This window comes from Chelon labrosus (genome assembly GCF_963514085.1).
Source record: "Chelon labrosus genome assembly, chromosome: 10".
In the NCBI taxonomy this organism is placed as follows: Eukaryota; Metazoa; Chordata; class Actinopteri; order Mugiliformes; family Mugilidae; genus Chelon; species Chelon labrosus.
This window is the reverse complement of record NC_140360.1, coordinates 23,503,569-23,517,521: the sequence shown is the minus strand read 5'-3', so window position 1 is coordinate 23,517,521 and position 13,953 is coordinate 23,503,569. Positions and strand designations below refer to the sequence as shown.

The 13,953-nt window shown below is 40.6% G+C and overlaps 2 protein-coding genes across 3 annotated transcripts in view; one reads left to right on the top strand and one right to left on the bottom strand.

Annotated features, from left to right (window-relative positions):
- The window catches only part of spryd3 (SPRY domain containing 3), a 48,467-nt gene extending 43,788 nt beyond the window's left edge, over positions 1-4,679 (bottom strand). Inside the window, exons 1-3 of one of the 2 annotated variants that reach the window (XM_084553755.1) lie at positions 4,557-4,679; positions 3,450-3,577; positions 1,327-1,402 (exon numbers count right to left, since the gene is read on the bottom strand). In XM_084553755.1, coding sequence (XP_084409881.1) covers positions 1,327-1,402; positions 3,450-3,577 — 204 coding nt within the window. In that variant the 5' untranslated portion in view covers positions 4,557-4,679. The remainder of the gene's footprint in view (positions 1-1,326; positions 1,403-3,449; positions 3,578-4,556) is intronic. The other variant, XM_084553756.1, reaches the window with a different exon arrangement.
- Positions 4,680-6,772: 2,093 nt separating this feature from the next.
- Positions 6,773-9,489, top strand: igfbp6b (insulin-like growth factor binding protein 6b). Its single transcript, XM_084552775.1, has 4 exons — positions 6,773-7,312; positions 8,187-8,221; positions 8,922-9,041; positions 9,367-9,489. The coding sequence occupies exons 1-4, from the start codon at positions 6,976-6,978 to the stop codon at positions 9,478-9,480; spliced, it is 606 nt and encodes a 201-aa protein (XP_084408901.1). The 5' UTR covers positions 6,773-6,975; the 3' UTR covers positions 9,481-9,489.
- The last annotated feature ends 4,464 nt before the right edge of the window (positions 9,490-13,953 follow it).

Genomic DNA, 13,953 nt, shown 5'->3' with positions numbered 1-13,953 from the left:
AGCAGATGATGAAAACTGGAGAAAGTGTGGCAGACCAGACAAGCCAGGCGAAATGGATTCCTAGTGAAAGCAGGACAAGATACACGAGGATAGCAGTGACGCATACGTCGACAGAAGCCTGACCTTTATCTGAATAAACGCTCCCAAACTTTAGAGATATTTGGGAAACTGACAGCATGTGCGTCACAGAGGGGAGAATAATGTAGCTTAAACCTCTGGGTAATGGCCACTGTAAAATCCTCTAGTTTAAATGTCAGACAGATCTATCAGGCTCCAAATGTGATTTTCATTTAAATATAAATGTTATTACCTTGAAAAATTGCTTACCAAGGAGAGCAGAGTGCAATCTAGAGGTCAGATTAGATTTTGACAGCAGATTTAAAAGAAATGTCACATCTGGCACGTATCGGGGACAACTCACAACCTGTCAAAGCCTGTGTTGGGTTTTTGTGAAGCGAAGCAAATCATTTACAGGAAATCTTGCTCTAGCTATGGGGCTCTGATGCTACGTCGTCTTGTCTTGGTCTATTTGGAGCCCAGCAGAATGACGTTGGTTCACTGGATAATGTAGAGTCTATCATTTCCAGTCATGGAAATACGCCCGTCTCACCTGCCCTCTGACCACGCGTCACAAGGCCTGCTCTGACGTGCACCATCCACCAATGAGCTGATTCATAAATAACGAGCTGCAGCCCTCAGCACCTTATTTATGACTAAACTCTTGCAACTTTCCTGTGCTAAATCAGCAAGACAATCTCCATTGTGCTGATCATAACGGACTATAAAGTCAGCTTTGCTAAATAAACGTATAATACTTTCTCCTGCTGCCAGTCTGACAGCCTGTCTGCTCAAAAACACTGTGTTAGACTAATCTTTGCACTCAGAGATACCACCTAACCCACACCCCATCGCTCATTCCAATGCAGCTAGGACATTTTTGAGGTAGTGGTTTTGCACTGGTGAACTGGGACTGTGGGGGGGCACTTAGAATTTAATATGAAGTTGAGAAAATTGTCAGCAATGGGATTCCAGGGGATAAAATTGCTGGCTGGATGGAAAAGCAATCTTGGGCACAAGCAGGGACGACGGTATGTGGTATGTGGCCTATCATATTGTGAATAACTCCTCCCTTTGACATTTCAATAGCCCCCATATTTTTAAGGATTATCAACTTTTTACAATAAACAAAAAGCAGTCAACAGTCTGTCAACTAACAATCATGTCAACTAACAAGTAAAACTGAAGAGCCATAGTTCAATTAATGCATCTCAGTCAGGACAAAAAACAACAATGCTGACTTACAGCATCACTATCACTGTGGCTTACCTCAAAGTAGCAATTTCCCTTTGATAAAGGATGGCCAGCCACATAGCAACCCACTTCTTCAGAGTTTCCTTGGTAACTAAAGAGAAGAAATTACAGGTTAACAATAGGTGATTTGCAGTTGGTTCAATAGCTGCATGCACAATCAGAAGCACAACTCATTTCACAGACACACACTAGACACGCAGCAACATGTGCCACAGAAATTAGACATCCAATGGGAAGTATTAACAACAGATAAAATGAATTTGGATAAAACTAAGATTAAAACAAAGAGGTTGAAAGCCTTTTGCATCTCATATTTATGAAAACACTCAATAACACACGCTCCCGTCAGTCTGTTAAAATCTGTTAGCAAACTTCCCGTTTCACAGAACAAGACAAAGAACTTTTCTCTTAGGAAACTTTTCATGTTGCCACTGACACAGTGTTGTTTTGATTACGTCTATTGTGATTGGCAAAGTAATTTGACAACTAAATTTAAAGCAGCCATCTCAAAGATTTCATTCCTGGTCGGTTTGGCGACACCTGTAGTTACTGGAGGTAACAGCAGATTTGGTTTAATAGAACAGGACACATCATTATGACAGCAACAAAACAAACTATTGTTGTTTTAATAAAGAGATCCAGCATTAATTGACCTCCTTCATCATTCTGTCACCAACAGAAAATGTCTGTCTCTAACCGTCACTGAATGCAGTAACACAATGGTTACTGAGCCTGTGGCCCACTGAAGAACGTATCGCAATATAACATATTTGCATTATTATGACCTGGGTGTCTTTTTAGTGAAAATGTTGTATTAAGTTACTGCTAATGTAATTAGCATAAACACGCCGATCTGGATATGAGTGCAGAATGCCAGATCATGGGTTCAGAGAGACTGCTGCTAATAAAATCTGAACATTTCATACTGCTGCAAGCATTTACTGTCAAAACACAAGCTAACTTTTATTATGAAGTAGTCACAGCAAAGGCACGGTGTTTTGCAAGCAAGCAAGCACTTAATCATCAAAAATGTGTCTAAAAAACAAGACAGCAACCTCTTTTTGACAGTGAACCAGTTTGAAACATTTCAGAGTAATGGGAAAAGAATGAGCAACAACACTGAATGTGCTCACAGACTCATGCTGTGTGCAGCATAAAATCAGATTGCTCACACAATGGTGGAAAATGGAAATTATTGCCTTACACACATTGAATCAAAACAACAATAGTTTGTTTTGCTGTCGTCTGAATTCTGAGACCTCGGATATTAAAACACAGTTTCTGCACAACCAGTAACCACAGGTGTCTGCAAATCAACCAGGGCTAAAATGTACAAACAAACTACAAGTGATGCAGTATTATATTACTCAGTGTTTCTCTTAAGCATCCCTTCCAGTTCTTACTGGTAGTGACTTGGGAAGAATAAGACCAGATGCTTATTTTTTTTGTTATGGAACAGCCTTCAGTTACACATCCAGGTCAGTGTATTTTAAAGATACTGGTAAATTTACAGATTTCTAATAACATTTATATTACATTACTATAATAATTAAACTATACCACTACTACTACTACTGCTACTACTACTTGTGAGACAATTGATGTGAAAGTTTCTCGTGTCATTAGTGATTTTAGATTCAAAATTATATTGTTAAGGTTTGTGTTGTGTGTGTGTTGTGTTGTGTTTTGTTCAGTTTAACATATCGGGGCCATGGTTTGTAATGTTTCACAGGTTATGGAGGAAAACTCGACACTTTTCATGTTATGCTGACCTGAACAGTCTGCCTTTTATATAATTACACTTAAAACATGTGCTAGAAACAAGCTCAAACAGGCCAGTCACTACAAATATCCTCACGCTGATCTAATCAATACCTTACCTCACGATATGTGCCAAGTTGTGAAGTAGTATTGATCTGATATTATAGCGCTCTCTCTTCCAAATCCATAATATATTTACTTATCTAACAAAGTCATTGGGACGATTTGTCTAAACAAGAGACCCGAGATCACTGTGACTCAACAGCGAACCATGACTCGTACTCTGGAAGTCCTGAATCACTTCTTAATCAATCCCTTCAGCAGAACCTCCGGCCAGGCAAGTTAAAAAAACAAAACAAAAAAAAAAACAAGCTGACCTGAGCATGTCTCCATCCTTCTGCAATCTCATGTACCGTTCCTGTGCTGGGCGCCCATCCCCAATATCTCTGATTCGACGCCTCAGATTCAGGAGGCATCTGTGGTGTAATACATTAATGTCATCCATCTAAACGAAGAGAATGACACAGTAAAAAAAAGAGAAAAGAGACATGTTTGCTGTCCTGCAATTGTCCTGCCTGAGTGGAGGAAACTGAGTCAGAGTGACAAGGGACAATAGTTGATGAATAGTTCCTGATATGTGCATACATACATACTCTATTCTGTACATAATGGTGAGCTTATTTTAAAATGTGGCCACGATTGATAATATCTACAGCTGGAAGCACTCTTAATTTCATTGCTTTTAGTTGATACAAATAAAGACATTTCTGTTAAGTATGTTTTAATTTAGCGGTTTATGTCATTATGAAACATTAGCTCTTGTCAGTGGCCATGTACAAAAACACAAACAATTCATTTCCATCTAAACTAATAGTATTATGAAATTCATGCAATTACAAGTTCCTAGGACTGGACACACACAAACACACCCATACAGCCATCATAAATAGGAGTTATTACTGACTGCAATTACAGTATTTGAACAGCCAACACGTCAAAGGCTGACTTTGTCATTCAGGTATTTTTGTTTCCAAATATTGCAAGAAATAAAGTGGATAAACAGTAAAACGTAAAACCGCCACCACTGCGAGGGAAAGGGGGCGTGCCGGTGTTTACATCTATGGCTGTCAAGGTTCGAGAGCTAGCACAAGCAACTGTGCTAACGATAATGCTAATTTAAGTTAGGCTAGCGCGGACGTTCAAACAGCTAACTTCTGCTCTGTTCACTGAAATGCCACACAGTTTAGCGTCAATTATATAAAAGTACAAACGATAACTATTCGCTACTCAGTTGGTCAAGGGGAGGTCATTATTCGTCGCGAAGCTAAACATGGGCTAGCATCATTAGCGGCTAACGTGATAGCTTCTGTGCTTGAAACTGAGGTTCGGTGCACAGTAAGAGGATAACGAGAAACGGTTCCTTAAGGTCGAGAATGGAACTTTGCTTCAGTATGGGTGTGATTAACGACTAATCAGTCGCTTACCTGTTTTCTAGGCGGTTAATGGGGCAGAAACTCACTTTTGTCCATCAGCTATCCATAGCTTCACATATAAAACTTTGGAAACTAGAGTTCGGCGCTTCCCAGTGACGTCACGCCCGCGTTCCTTAAAGAGCCAATCACGGCGAGCTTTGAGAAATGGTGACAAGCGTTCAGCCAACCATGTCTTCGCGATGTATGTGAGGATATGTCCCATTAGTTTCACTTGCATTTAAACTAAGGAAAATATTTATTTGGTCTTACATTGTTAAATATTTTATTACGGTTTAACGGTAAATTGTTTCTGCGTCAGCATGTCTTGTGAGTATTAAGATAAGATAGGACTTTATTCATCCCCGTGGGGAAATTAGGGATTACACTACAATCTGTATGTGTTTCACTATCCTGAACTTAAATAATACTAGCAAAGTCATGAGTTAGGCTGCTGGTTATCTTAACTGAAGGTCAGGAGGATACCACTCACATTAACTCACCAACATTAATGTCCCATCACATGGCTGTGGGGAGCAGAGAGCCTTTCTAAGCCATCTTGGATAGATCCTTAACTTTGGTGGACACAGGAGGAGGAAACTGAGGGAAGAAATTATGTAGCTGCCTGGAGGAGGAAAAATGAATAATCCAGGGCAGTGTGGAAAAGAGAGCCCCCGTTGGTCTGGCGAGTGCCTTGGAACATTCTCCTGACATGTGGAAACAGACTAGTGCCGAAGCTCCCGAGCTGATGGGAACACAAGACGGCAGGTGATTTCTGCCCTCCTTGCCAAGATTAATCAGAACAACAGGCTGCTGATGGCAGGGCAGATTTTGGCCTCATGTTGCCCTGATTTCCAACAAGTACAGGCCAGTGTGTGCTCTGACGTGTCTGTACTACTACTGCAGGAGCAAGGGACACGGAGTCAGGAACATTTGGTACTTAAATGTCCTAAGGTCAAGTACTGTACTCCAACAAACCTAAATATCCTAATTCTTCATAGGCTTTGTGAAATTATCATTTAACTTACTGTTATATGTTACATCTGTCTATAATACAGGGTGCTCTAGGTAATCCTCATGTATAAACCCTTGACTTTACTTTCATTTGCTCTTATACAGTGCATGCACTGCAAGGAGAGTAGAATATTATTCACAGCGTTTTCTCACTAGATGACTAAAATGCTTCCATAAGACTTGGAGGTTCTTCAGTGAAGGGATCCATAGTGATCTGTAGAAGGTGGCCACCCTTAACTGGCTGAGAGGAGCAATGGATTGCAGTGTTTCAGCCCAGGCTGATTGATGTGAATTCCTGCAAAAAGTGATCCCCCCTCCTTCCCCTAATTATCCAAATGATCACTCTTCCAAATCTAACAGCTGGCAAGGACTAGCTGGCTCTGCCTGTTCATACCTGATGGCTTCTGAAATGCAATCTTGAAGTTGACTAGCTTATTAAAAACTAGATTAGTCTTGGTGTCAGTGCAATTCCTGACCCAACAATGAGTTGATAAAGCGGATACACACTTTCTCATTACATCAAGACTGAGTAAACTTTGATACGTGCGACCGAGAGACAGTATTTCAGGTGTGGACCTCAGCTGTAGGATTACGTGTTTGTACAGGAAATATTCTGTCATAACCTCACACAGAATTCAAGCAGGAGAAAACACACAGCTGTGCATTTGTTGAACCAAATGGCGGCGCTGATGGAAGCTCTTATACATTTGTATTTGTTACCATGGCAAATATTATTTGAGAAAGGTCTCTGACATTGGAAAAAAAGTGCAAATAGCTGAATGTGACCACTACTGTTTATGCATGTGTAATGTTGAGTGTAAGTGCAATGACTAGATGAATATGTTAGTATAGAACAGGAAAGGGTGGAGAGATTTTGATAATTTCTGAAAGGAACATAATCCACCCCCCACTTACTCTCTCCCTCCCTGCCACCTCCCTCCCTCTCTCTCTCTCTCTCTCTCTCTCTCTCTCTCTCTGAGTCCCAGCCCCTGAAGGTGTCATAACAGTGCTCTCTCTTTCTCTCTCTCTCTCTCTCTCTCTGTCTCTCCCCCTCTCTCTCTCTCTCTTTCCCTCCCTCTCTCCCTCTTTCTCTCTCTCTCCCCCTCTCTCTCTCTCTCTCTCTCTCTCTCTCTCTCTATATCACCGCCTTTCAGATCTTTAAAAGCTGGTGCTTTGCTGTGTCTCTCTCGATCTCCATTTGTCTCCTCTGGCACTGCAGGGGACTCAACTGGCGAAGCACCAAGGAAAGCTACTGTATAGACACGGGAAGAAGACTGAGGAAAGAGAAGAGAAAGGAAGAGAGAGAGAGAGAGAGAGTGAGAGTAAGAGAGAGAGAGAGAAATATACATCCAGAAATAGCATCAGCCACATTTAACTGACAGAGAGTGACAGTGTGGAGAACCTGAGACCTGGACAGAAAATGCCTATCCTTTCCAACTTAACGACCGTTGTTTTGTTGCTGATTGCTCACTGCGGATCATGGACCGGGGCAAACCGCTTGGGCCCCTTCAAGGTCTGTCCCTCCTGCAGGGATCCATTGGGTGCAGGTCGGCCCCCCAGGGACCATAACGTTGCCGGCAGCACGTCAGTGTTGGCCCAAGGAGAGCCCTGTGGTGTGTACACCCTGAGCTGTGCCAAGGGGCTCCGCTGTGTTCCCCCTCCAAGGGAGCACAGCCCCCTCCAGGCTCTGTTGCAGGGAAGGGGCATTTGCGCCAAGCACAGCAGGACTAGTCCCACTGAGAGGCCCCACCCCACAGGTAAGATACTGTACATACACTGACACGTGCATGAAATCACATATGCACGAACATATGTATTTACTGTACATGTACAGTAGATACATGCACCTACGGACGCACACAGGCACATGCATGCACACTGCAGGTGGGCTTGGTGTACCACCACACATTAGTGTATATACAGCGTTCCTCCCCCAGTTCTGCATGTGATGCTGTGTCACATACCGACAAAATAAAGGCCAATTAGTGTGTGACATTTAAGCCTGGCTGCATTTTGTGTACCACAAATGAATTTGCAAAACCTCAAGCATTCAGTTCTGCTCTGCAGCACCTCTGGAGTCACTGCTGATAAAAAAAAAAAAAAAAAAAATGTCTTTACAGCCCTGCTACTGAGCAGAAATTATTATGAAACAAGCTCCAGAATTGCATTCCATGAGCCTTTATTTAGTCTTGGGGTGTTATATGCTTACGTGGAGATGCGTTAATGTGATTTGTGCAGTTTCATTTTTATAATCCATTTCAATGACAAAATGCATGCCAACGATCTGTCCTACAAGCCGGCCTCACTGTAGGGAATTTAGAATGAATGTGAAACTGTCACAGTGTCACCTACATCCTGATCAAGCTACTTTTTATTGCAGTGATCTCCATCTACTGTTCAAACTGAGATACTGCGATTAACTATCTGAAAAGGAAGGAATTAGGTAAAATTAGATCTCTCATTGAATGGCCAGCACCAGATAGATGTCTTCTGAGTGACTGTTCCGTAGTGTCTTGTGCAAACAAACATGCAAAGATGCTTAACAAAGTGTACAATGCGCAATATTGTATTATTTGACACTGGATGTGGTTTAATGTTACATTCTCATGCCGGCGTGTCATTTCCTCTCAGGTCCACATCCCTCACACAGTGGTGACATTGAAAAAGTAAGTTCATGTTCTTATTTTTCAGTCTTTAATGAGTGGAGCAAATGGCGTCTCATTTAAATGATTAAGAATAAATAAACCCCATATATGATATTAAGGCTTGCTGAGATGCTTTGTATTTCATAGATCGTGCGCTGTTTGGGGTGTTGCAGTGGCATGTACACACACTGCTCCGAAGCCATGCATTATGGTGCATGATGTGTGTGCTGCTATGCGGCAGAACTAATTGAGCATGATGTGAATCAGGAAAGTTTCAAATTGGCCGCTGCCGCTACTGATTTTTCACTTTGCGAGCTGCTTGATCTGCGACATTTGAGCTGATACGTAGCTTATGATTGAACCAATAGTTGCTTAAATTATCAGTTTCATTTCACAAAGTGACTGAAAAATGCACTGTCACTTCAAACCATTCAGTGACCTGAAAAGCCAAAGAGATTGTGTAACAATATAGTTATATAATGTTATACAATATGTGACATCTGATATATATAAATATACATATCCTCTGCTTCTGGCTGTAATGCTGCAACACTAATCCTTCGTGATTCACATCGACATGTGTTTTGATCAAAGGGGATTTCTGCCGACACAATCACCTGAGGGGAGATAGCAGCTTGCCACTGCCTCTTTAGATGAACACAGGTCCTCTGTCTTTGCTTCTAGTGATGTTTGGAGTCACACTATGCGTTGCTGTTTTCAGGCGCCCTGTCGCAAGCTCCTCAACAGTGTCCTGAGGGGTCTCGAGCTGACAATCTTCCAGTCTGATCGTGATATCTATATACCCAACTGTGACACTCGTGGCTTCTACAGGAAAAAGCAGGTAGAGTACTATTAGTATAGTCACTTGAGTCACCATGAAACATAACAGTGGAACTTTGTTGGAGCTCATATGATGTGGAAATGTGTTAGAGCTCCCCCCCACTGCAGCTTTCTACTCAGTACATCCAGAGATTTGTCTGTGACCACAGGGGCTGAGAATAACTGACACCTTCTCTGAGCCTCTCAGCTGTGGGCTCAGAGAATCAGTACTGCGCTATGATGACATATCATTTTCTCTCTCTGCCTCCCTCACCACCTTTCCTTCTCTCTGTCTCCACCCTATGTCCCTTTCAAAATCTCCCTCTCTTTCTTGTCATTTCACACAGTGCCGCTCCTCCAAGGGCATGCAGCGTGGCCATTGCTGGTGCGTGGACGAGCTCGGCACACCCGTGGCTTCACGTGCCAGCGAAGATGGCACTTTACCATGCGATGGGGAGTGAGGGATGAGCCTGTCCTAATGCTCTGAGCCTGGAGGAGGAGGAGGAGGAGAAGGAGGAGGAGGAGGAGGAGGAGGAGGAGGAGGAGGAGGAGGAGAAGGAGGAGGTGGTGGAGGAGCAGGAGCACAGGGAGAGGGGTTGGCTTTAGCATGTGCTAGACACTGCCTGGACAGGAGGCAGCAGGGATAAACCACTTCCTATGGAAAATACACACCAGTTAATGTCCTCTCTAGAAGCAAGACACACACTCTCACAGTCCAGCAGAAGCAACAGTAACATCTGCCTGAATGTTCAACAGTTGCAGCAACGTCCTTTGCGTCGTCTGGTGACATGCTGCATGCTCATATTAACGCTCCGTCAACAGCCTCGGTGATCCAAGTGGTATTACTCCGAATGATCTCTATATCCCCTGGCTCTTGTCCTGGCTTTCTGGTAGATTTTATTTTCCTCTTCACTTTAGGATAGCTGACACTGCCTGTGTTCGTTCTGATCTCAGTGGGCTGAAATACTGTTACGCAGGTGATGTGACACAAATGTTTGAAAAACGTGTCTCCCTCACTGTCCTCTCTCCCTCTCTCCAAAGATACACTGATATCCACATAAATAATTGACAGAATATTTCTTTTCTATTAATTTATTTTTGAGTATGTATTTCCATCAAGTACTGCTTGAATCTCACAGTATCTTATCTATATGTCAGAAGTCAGAAAAAATACAGATATGACCCTGGATGCTTCTGTTCACTTTATTTGTCCAAATGCGTTCTGACTGCTTATTAGTTGATTGTTTGTACATATGTTGGAATTTTTGTGGTCGACTGTGTGTTCTGAAGTGGCAGACAAAAAGCTTACGGCTGTTACCCTTTTCAAAAAGTTGTAAGGCATATTTTTATACACGTCAATATAATATTTTATATATGAATTGTTGGTTTATTTAATGAACTACAGTACAATGCCATGTATTTTTATATTGTCAGCAGTTTCTTATTTAAAGACAGAGATTATTTTATTTCATGTTAGGGGAAGTGTTGTGCTTTAAGGCACCTTTATGGCAAAACTCATCACATTCACCAGAGCTCTATTCAACTGCTGTACATCTCATGGTTATATCTCATGTTTTTAATTTCTGTTTTTATTTATGCTTTGTTCATTTGAGAATCGAGAATGTCCATGTTACTATTATGTTTTATTTTGGCACATCATACTATAAATTCTCATTTCAACAGAGGAAGAAAAAAAAAAAAAGATCAGATTTGTTATTGTTATAGTATGTCTTTCCCAAGTCCTTGCAAAAGTCATGAAATTGTGTGTTACTAAAGTGTGATTAGAATTTATCTATTTCTGACCAATCTTGTTGTGCCGATGTGTGTGCCGTGATGAAAGGTCCGTGCACAGAGGACCTGTAAGGTTTGCAAATATGAAAATAAAACATAATGATAATAAAAATGGAGAAGAATAAAACATATATTAATATAACAGCGGCTGTTGAACGAGTTCTTTTTCTGAAACTGTGAATAAGATATTCTTCTTCTAAAACATAAGTAATCTAAACTGTACTTGGATAACACATTATTGTTAGAAATATTGTGCTATTGTCTCTTCTATGTTTACTGTAAGTAAAAACAACAGATACTAGTAGCTTTGCAGATTAATATTTATGATCATCATCTTATAAAATATATGTAGTAAGAGATTAAATTGACCTTTCTATACTGTATATGATTTAATATAAATTACAAACACAAGTATTAACTAATTGTCCTATCCCTATCCCAGATGGTATTGACCAAGAGGTGGCATATACTGCATCTTTGACAGGTCACTAATCCATCACACACACACTGATGGCCTATTTAGAAATAACAGATAGCTATTATCTATCTTAATCTAACATCCATGTCTTTGGACAGTGGGAGGAACCCAGAGCACTTGGACGGGATGGGAGAACATGCAAACACAGCACAGAGAAGCCCTCAGCAGATTCAAACCCTCAAACCCTCCTGCTCTAATGCAACAGTGCTAACCACTGCACCAATGTGCAGCCCTAGACATTATGCTGCTTCTATTTTTATAACTTTAAGAACATTTTACTGACCATATTATTGCAGAATGGTGCACGGATTGGGTGTTTTTACATATTTACAGTGTTACTACTTTCAAGTCCCCGGTGGTGTTGAAGCCAAAAGTCACAATTTCAAACAAAACAACACCTTAAATGCAATGCTGGAAACCTATTAGAGGAAAGGACGTATAAACACTTTCAAGAAGCATGTTAACATTAGCATAAACCAACTAATAAAACATCTGGATGATGACATTTGATAACTATCAAAGTCTTAATGAGTTTCTTTTCAGTTAGTTTCTAAAAATACAACAAATCCAAAAACTTAAGTAATCAGTGATGACGTAAGTACATTATATGTAATTAAACATTACACTGACCTACTGTATGTAGATAGATAGATAGATAGATAGATAGATAGATAGATAGATAGAGAGTTTGAATGTAATTCTGGCAACTAAGTTTTCTTATAGTCTTGTGGGACAACAATAAATCTTTTAAATCTCCCATCCAATCCCATCCCACCAGTCATATGCAACATTTCAACGAAAACATCCCTTTAAATGCAATCCAGGAAATATATTAGCAGGAAAAATACTTAAGGTTAATGCTAACACTGGTGTGGCAGCATGCTAATGTTAGCACAAACAAACTAAACAAACATCTGGCTGTTATTTTAACATGTTAGTATGCTTATATTTGCTTATCACTGAACCACAGCTGAGGCCGATGGGAATGACATTTGTTTTAAAGTTATCTGTTGGCAACCACAGCGTTAGGCTAGACAATATTAAGGATCATCCACCACACTGAGGGACATGAATGTGTGCACCAGTTCCATGGCCATTATTGAGACATTGCACTTAAAACCACAAATGCGGCGCAAGTGGATAAGTCACTAAAGCCATTAGTGTGGATATTATGAAAATGATACTTGTTGATATTTTCCAGTCTGGACCAAATATGCCATCCACAAAGTCAAGCTAGCGTGACGAAAAATAAAATCTATCTTAAAATAATAACACATCTGGACTCTCCAAAATATCTCCAAACATCAGCAGCCAGATGTTTGTAGCGGTGTTTTGGATACGCAGGGAGAGAGGGAATTTTCTAATGTTAAAAAAATAACATAAAAAGTTCTACAGTCTACTCCCTGCCTGAAGGACATGGATAAGGCCAAAGCAGCCTATTTGGCCTTATTCCACAGTGAGCAAACAGCAGTAGCTGTTAAGTTAAATAGAAGTAGCTGAATATTTTAAATAATAAACCTAACATGCTAAATGTGGCCAATAAAGCCTGAGGACAACATTTGAGTTTATGTGTGACCTTCAAATCAATCAACATCAAAAAACATAGTCTCATTTGATGGACACTACTGCACAGTAACTACAAACTCTCAGGTGTACTGTTGCCATTCGGGAAAACGAATCTGGTTTTCGGATTGAAACCATTTGCTGCGAGAATCTCCTCTGCAGTGACACTGAGCAGTCACCAGCAGTGAAACAGATATTACACATTAGAGCACATTAGAGTCATGCTGCTTTTAAGCCATTAGTAGACACATAAAGGATCGTTTTTTCCTGCTTTTCCACTCGGGGACCAGATACATGCCTGTTTCCAAGGTAACGGCATAGAATATCCCATTAGTAAATGCATAACTGAAGGTCTTTCAGAAGATGAAGAAGGAAACGTGATCCTCTGTAGAATTACACAGTGTATCCTACTTTTACATGTTTAAATCAAGAGTTTAGAGCATTTTGATTGGACTGACTCAATTATCTATATTGATGAAAAACTGTCAGTTATTGTCATATATTCATTTAACACATATTTTACTTGATCTTGAGCTTCATGTAATGTGCTTTGGACCTACCTTTTATTTTATGATATGAATTTATTCAAAGTTTGAACTGAATAAAAAATATGAATCTTCACCTGGCAGAAAGGGTCAAATAAAAGATGCTATCCAGTTGTTTCATGGGAAATGTAGGATCTACTGATTTGGGATCGTAGCTCACACTTCGTCTATTGTTTATTTGGGCTTTTATTGACCTCCCAAAGATTAAACAGCTTTATGGATAAAATGACAAAACTGAAACAATGCTGGTTTGTGGAGAAAAGCCTTGGCAGCTGTTAAGTAGTTGGTGATAGCACTCTGAGACGGTACTGCCCCCTAGAGGCACAAATATGTGAAAATCCTAAATGCAGGGATGAGTGCTGGGTACTCATTTAGTTTAAGAAACTTTTTGTGCACCATTTTATTTATAAACCACTGTTAGGGAAGTAACATGCTCATTTTTACACACATGCAAAGGCGATTCACAGACTTCTCTGAAGAGCTGAGATGCCATCAATTTACAATTACAATACAGTCCTAACTTCTGTCCCCAAGAAGTTTCAACCCCCTTCACACAG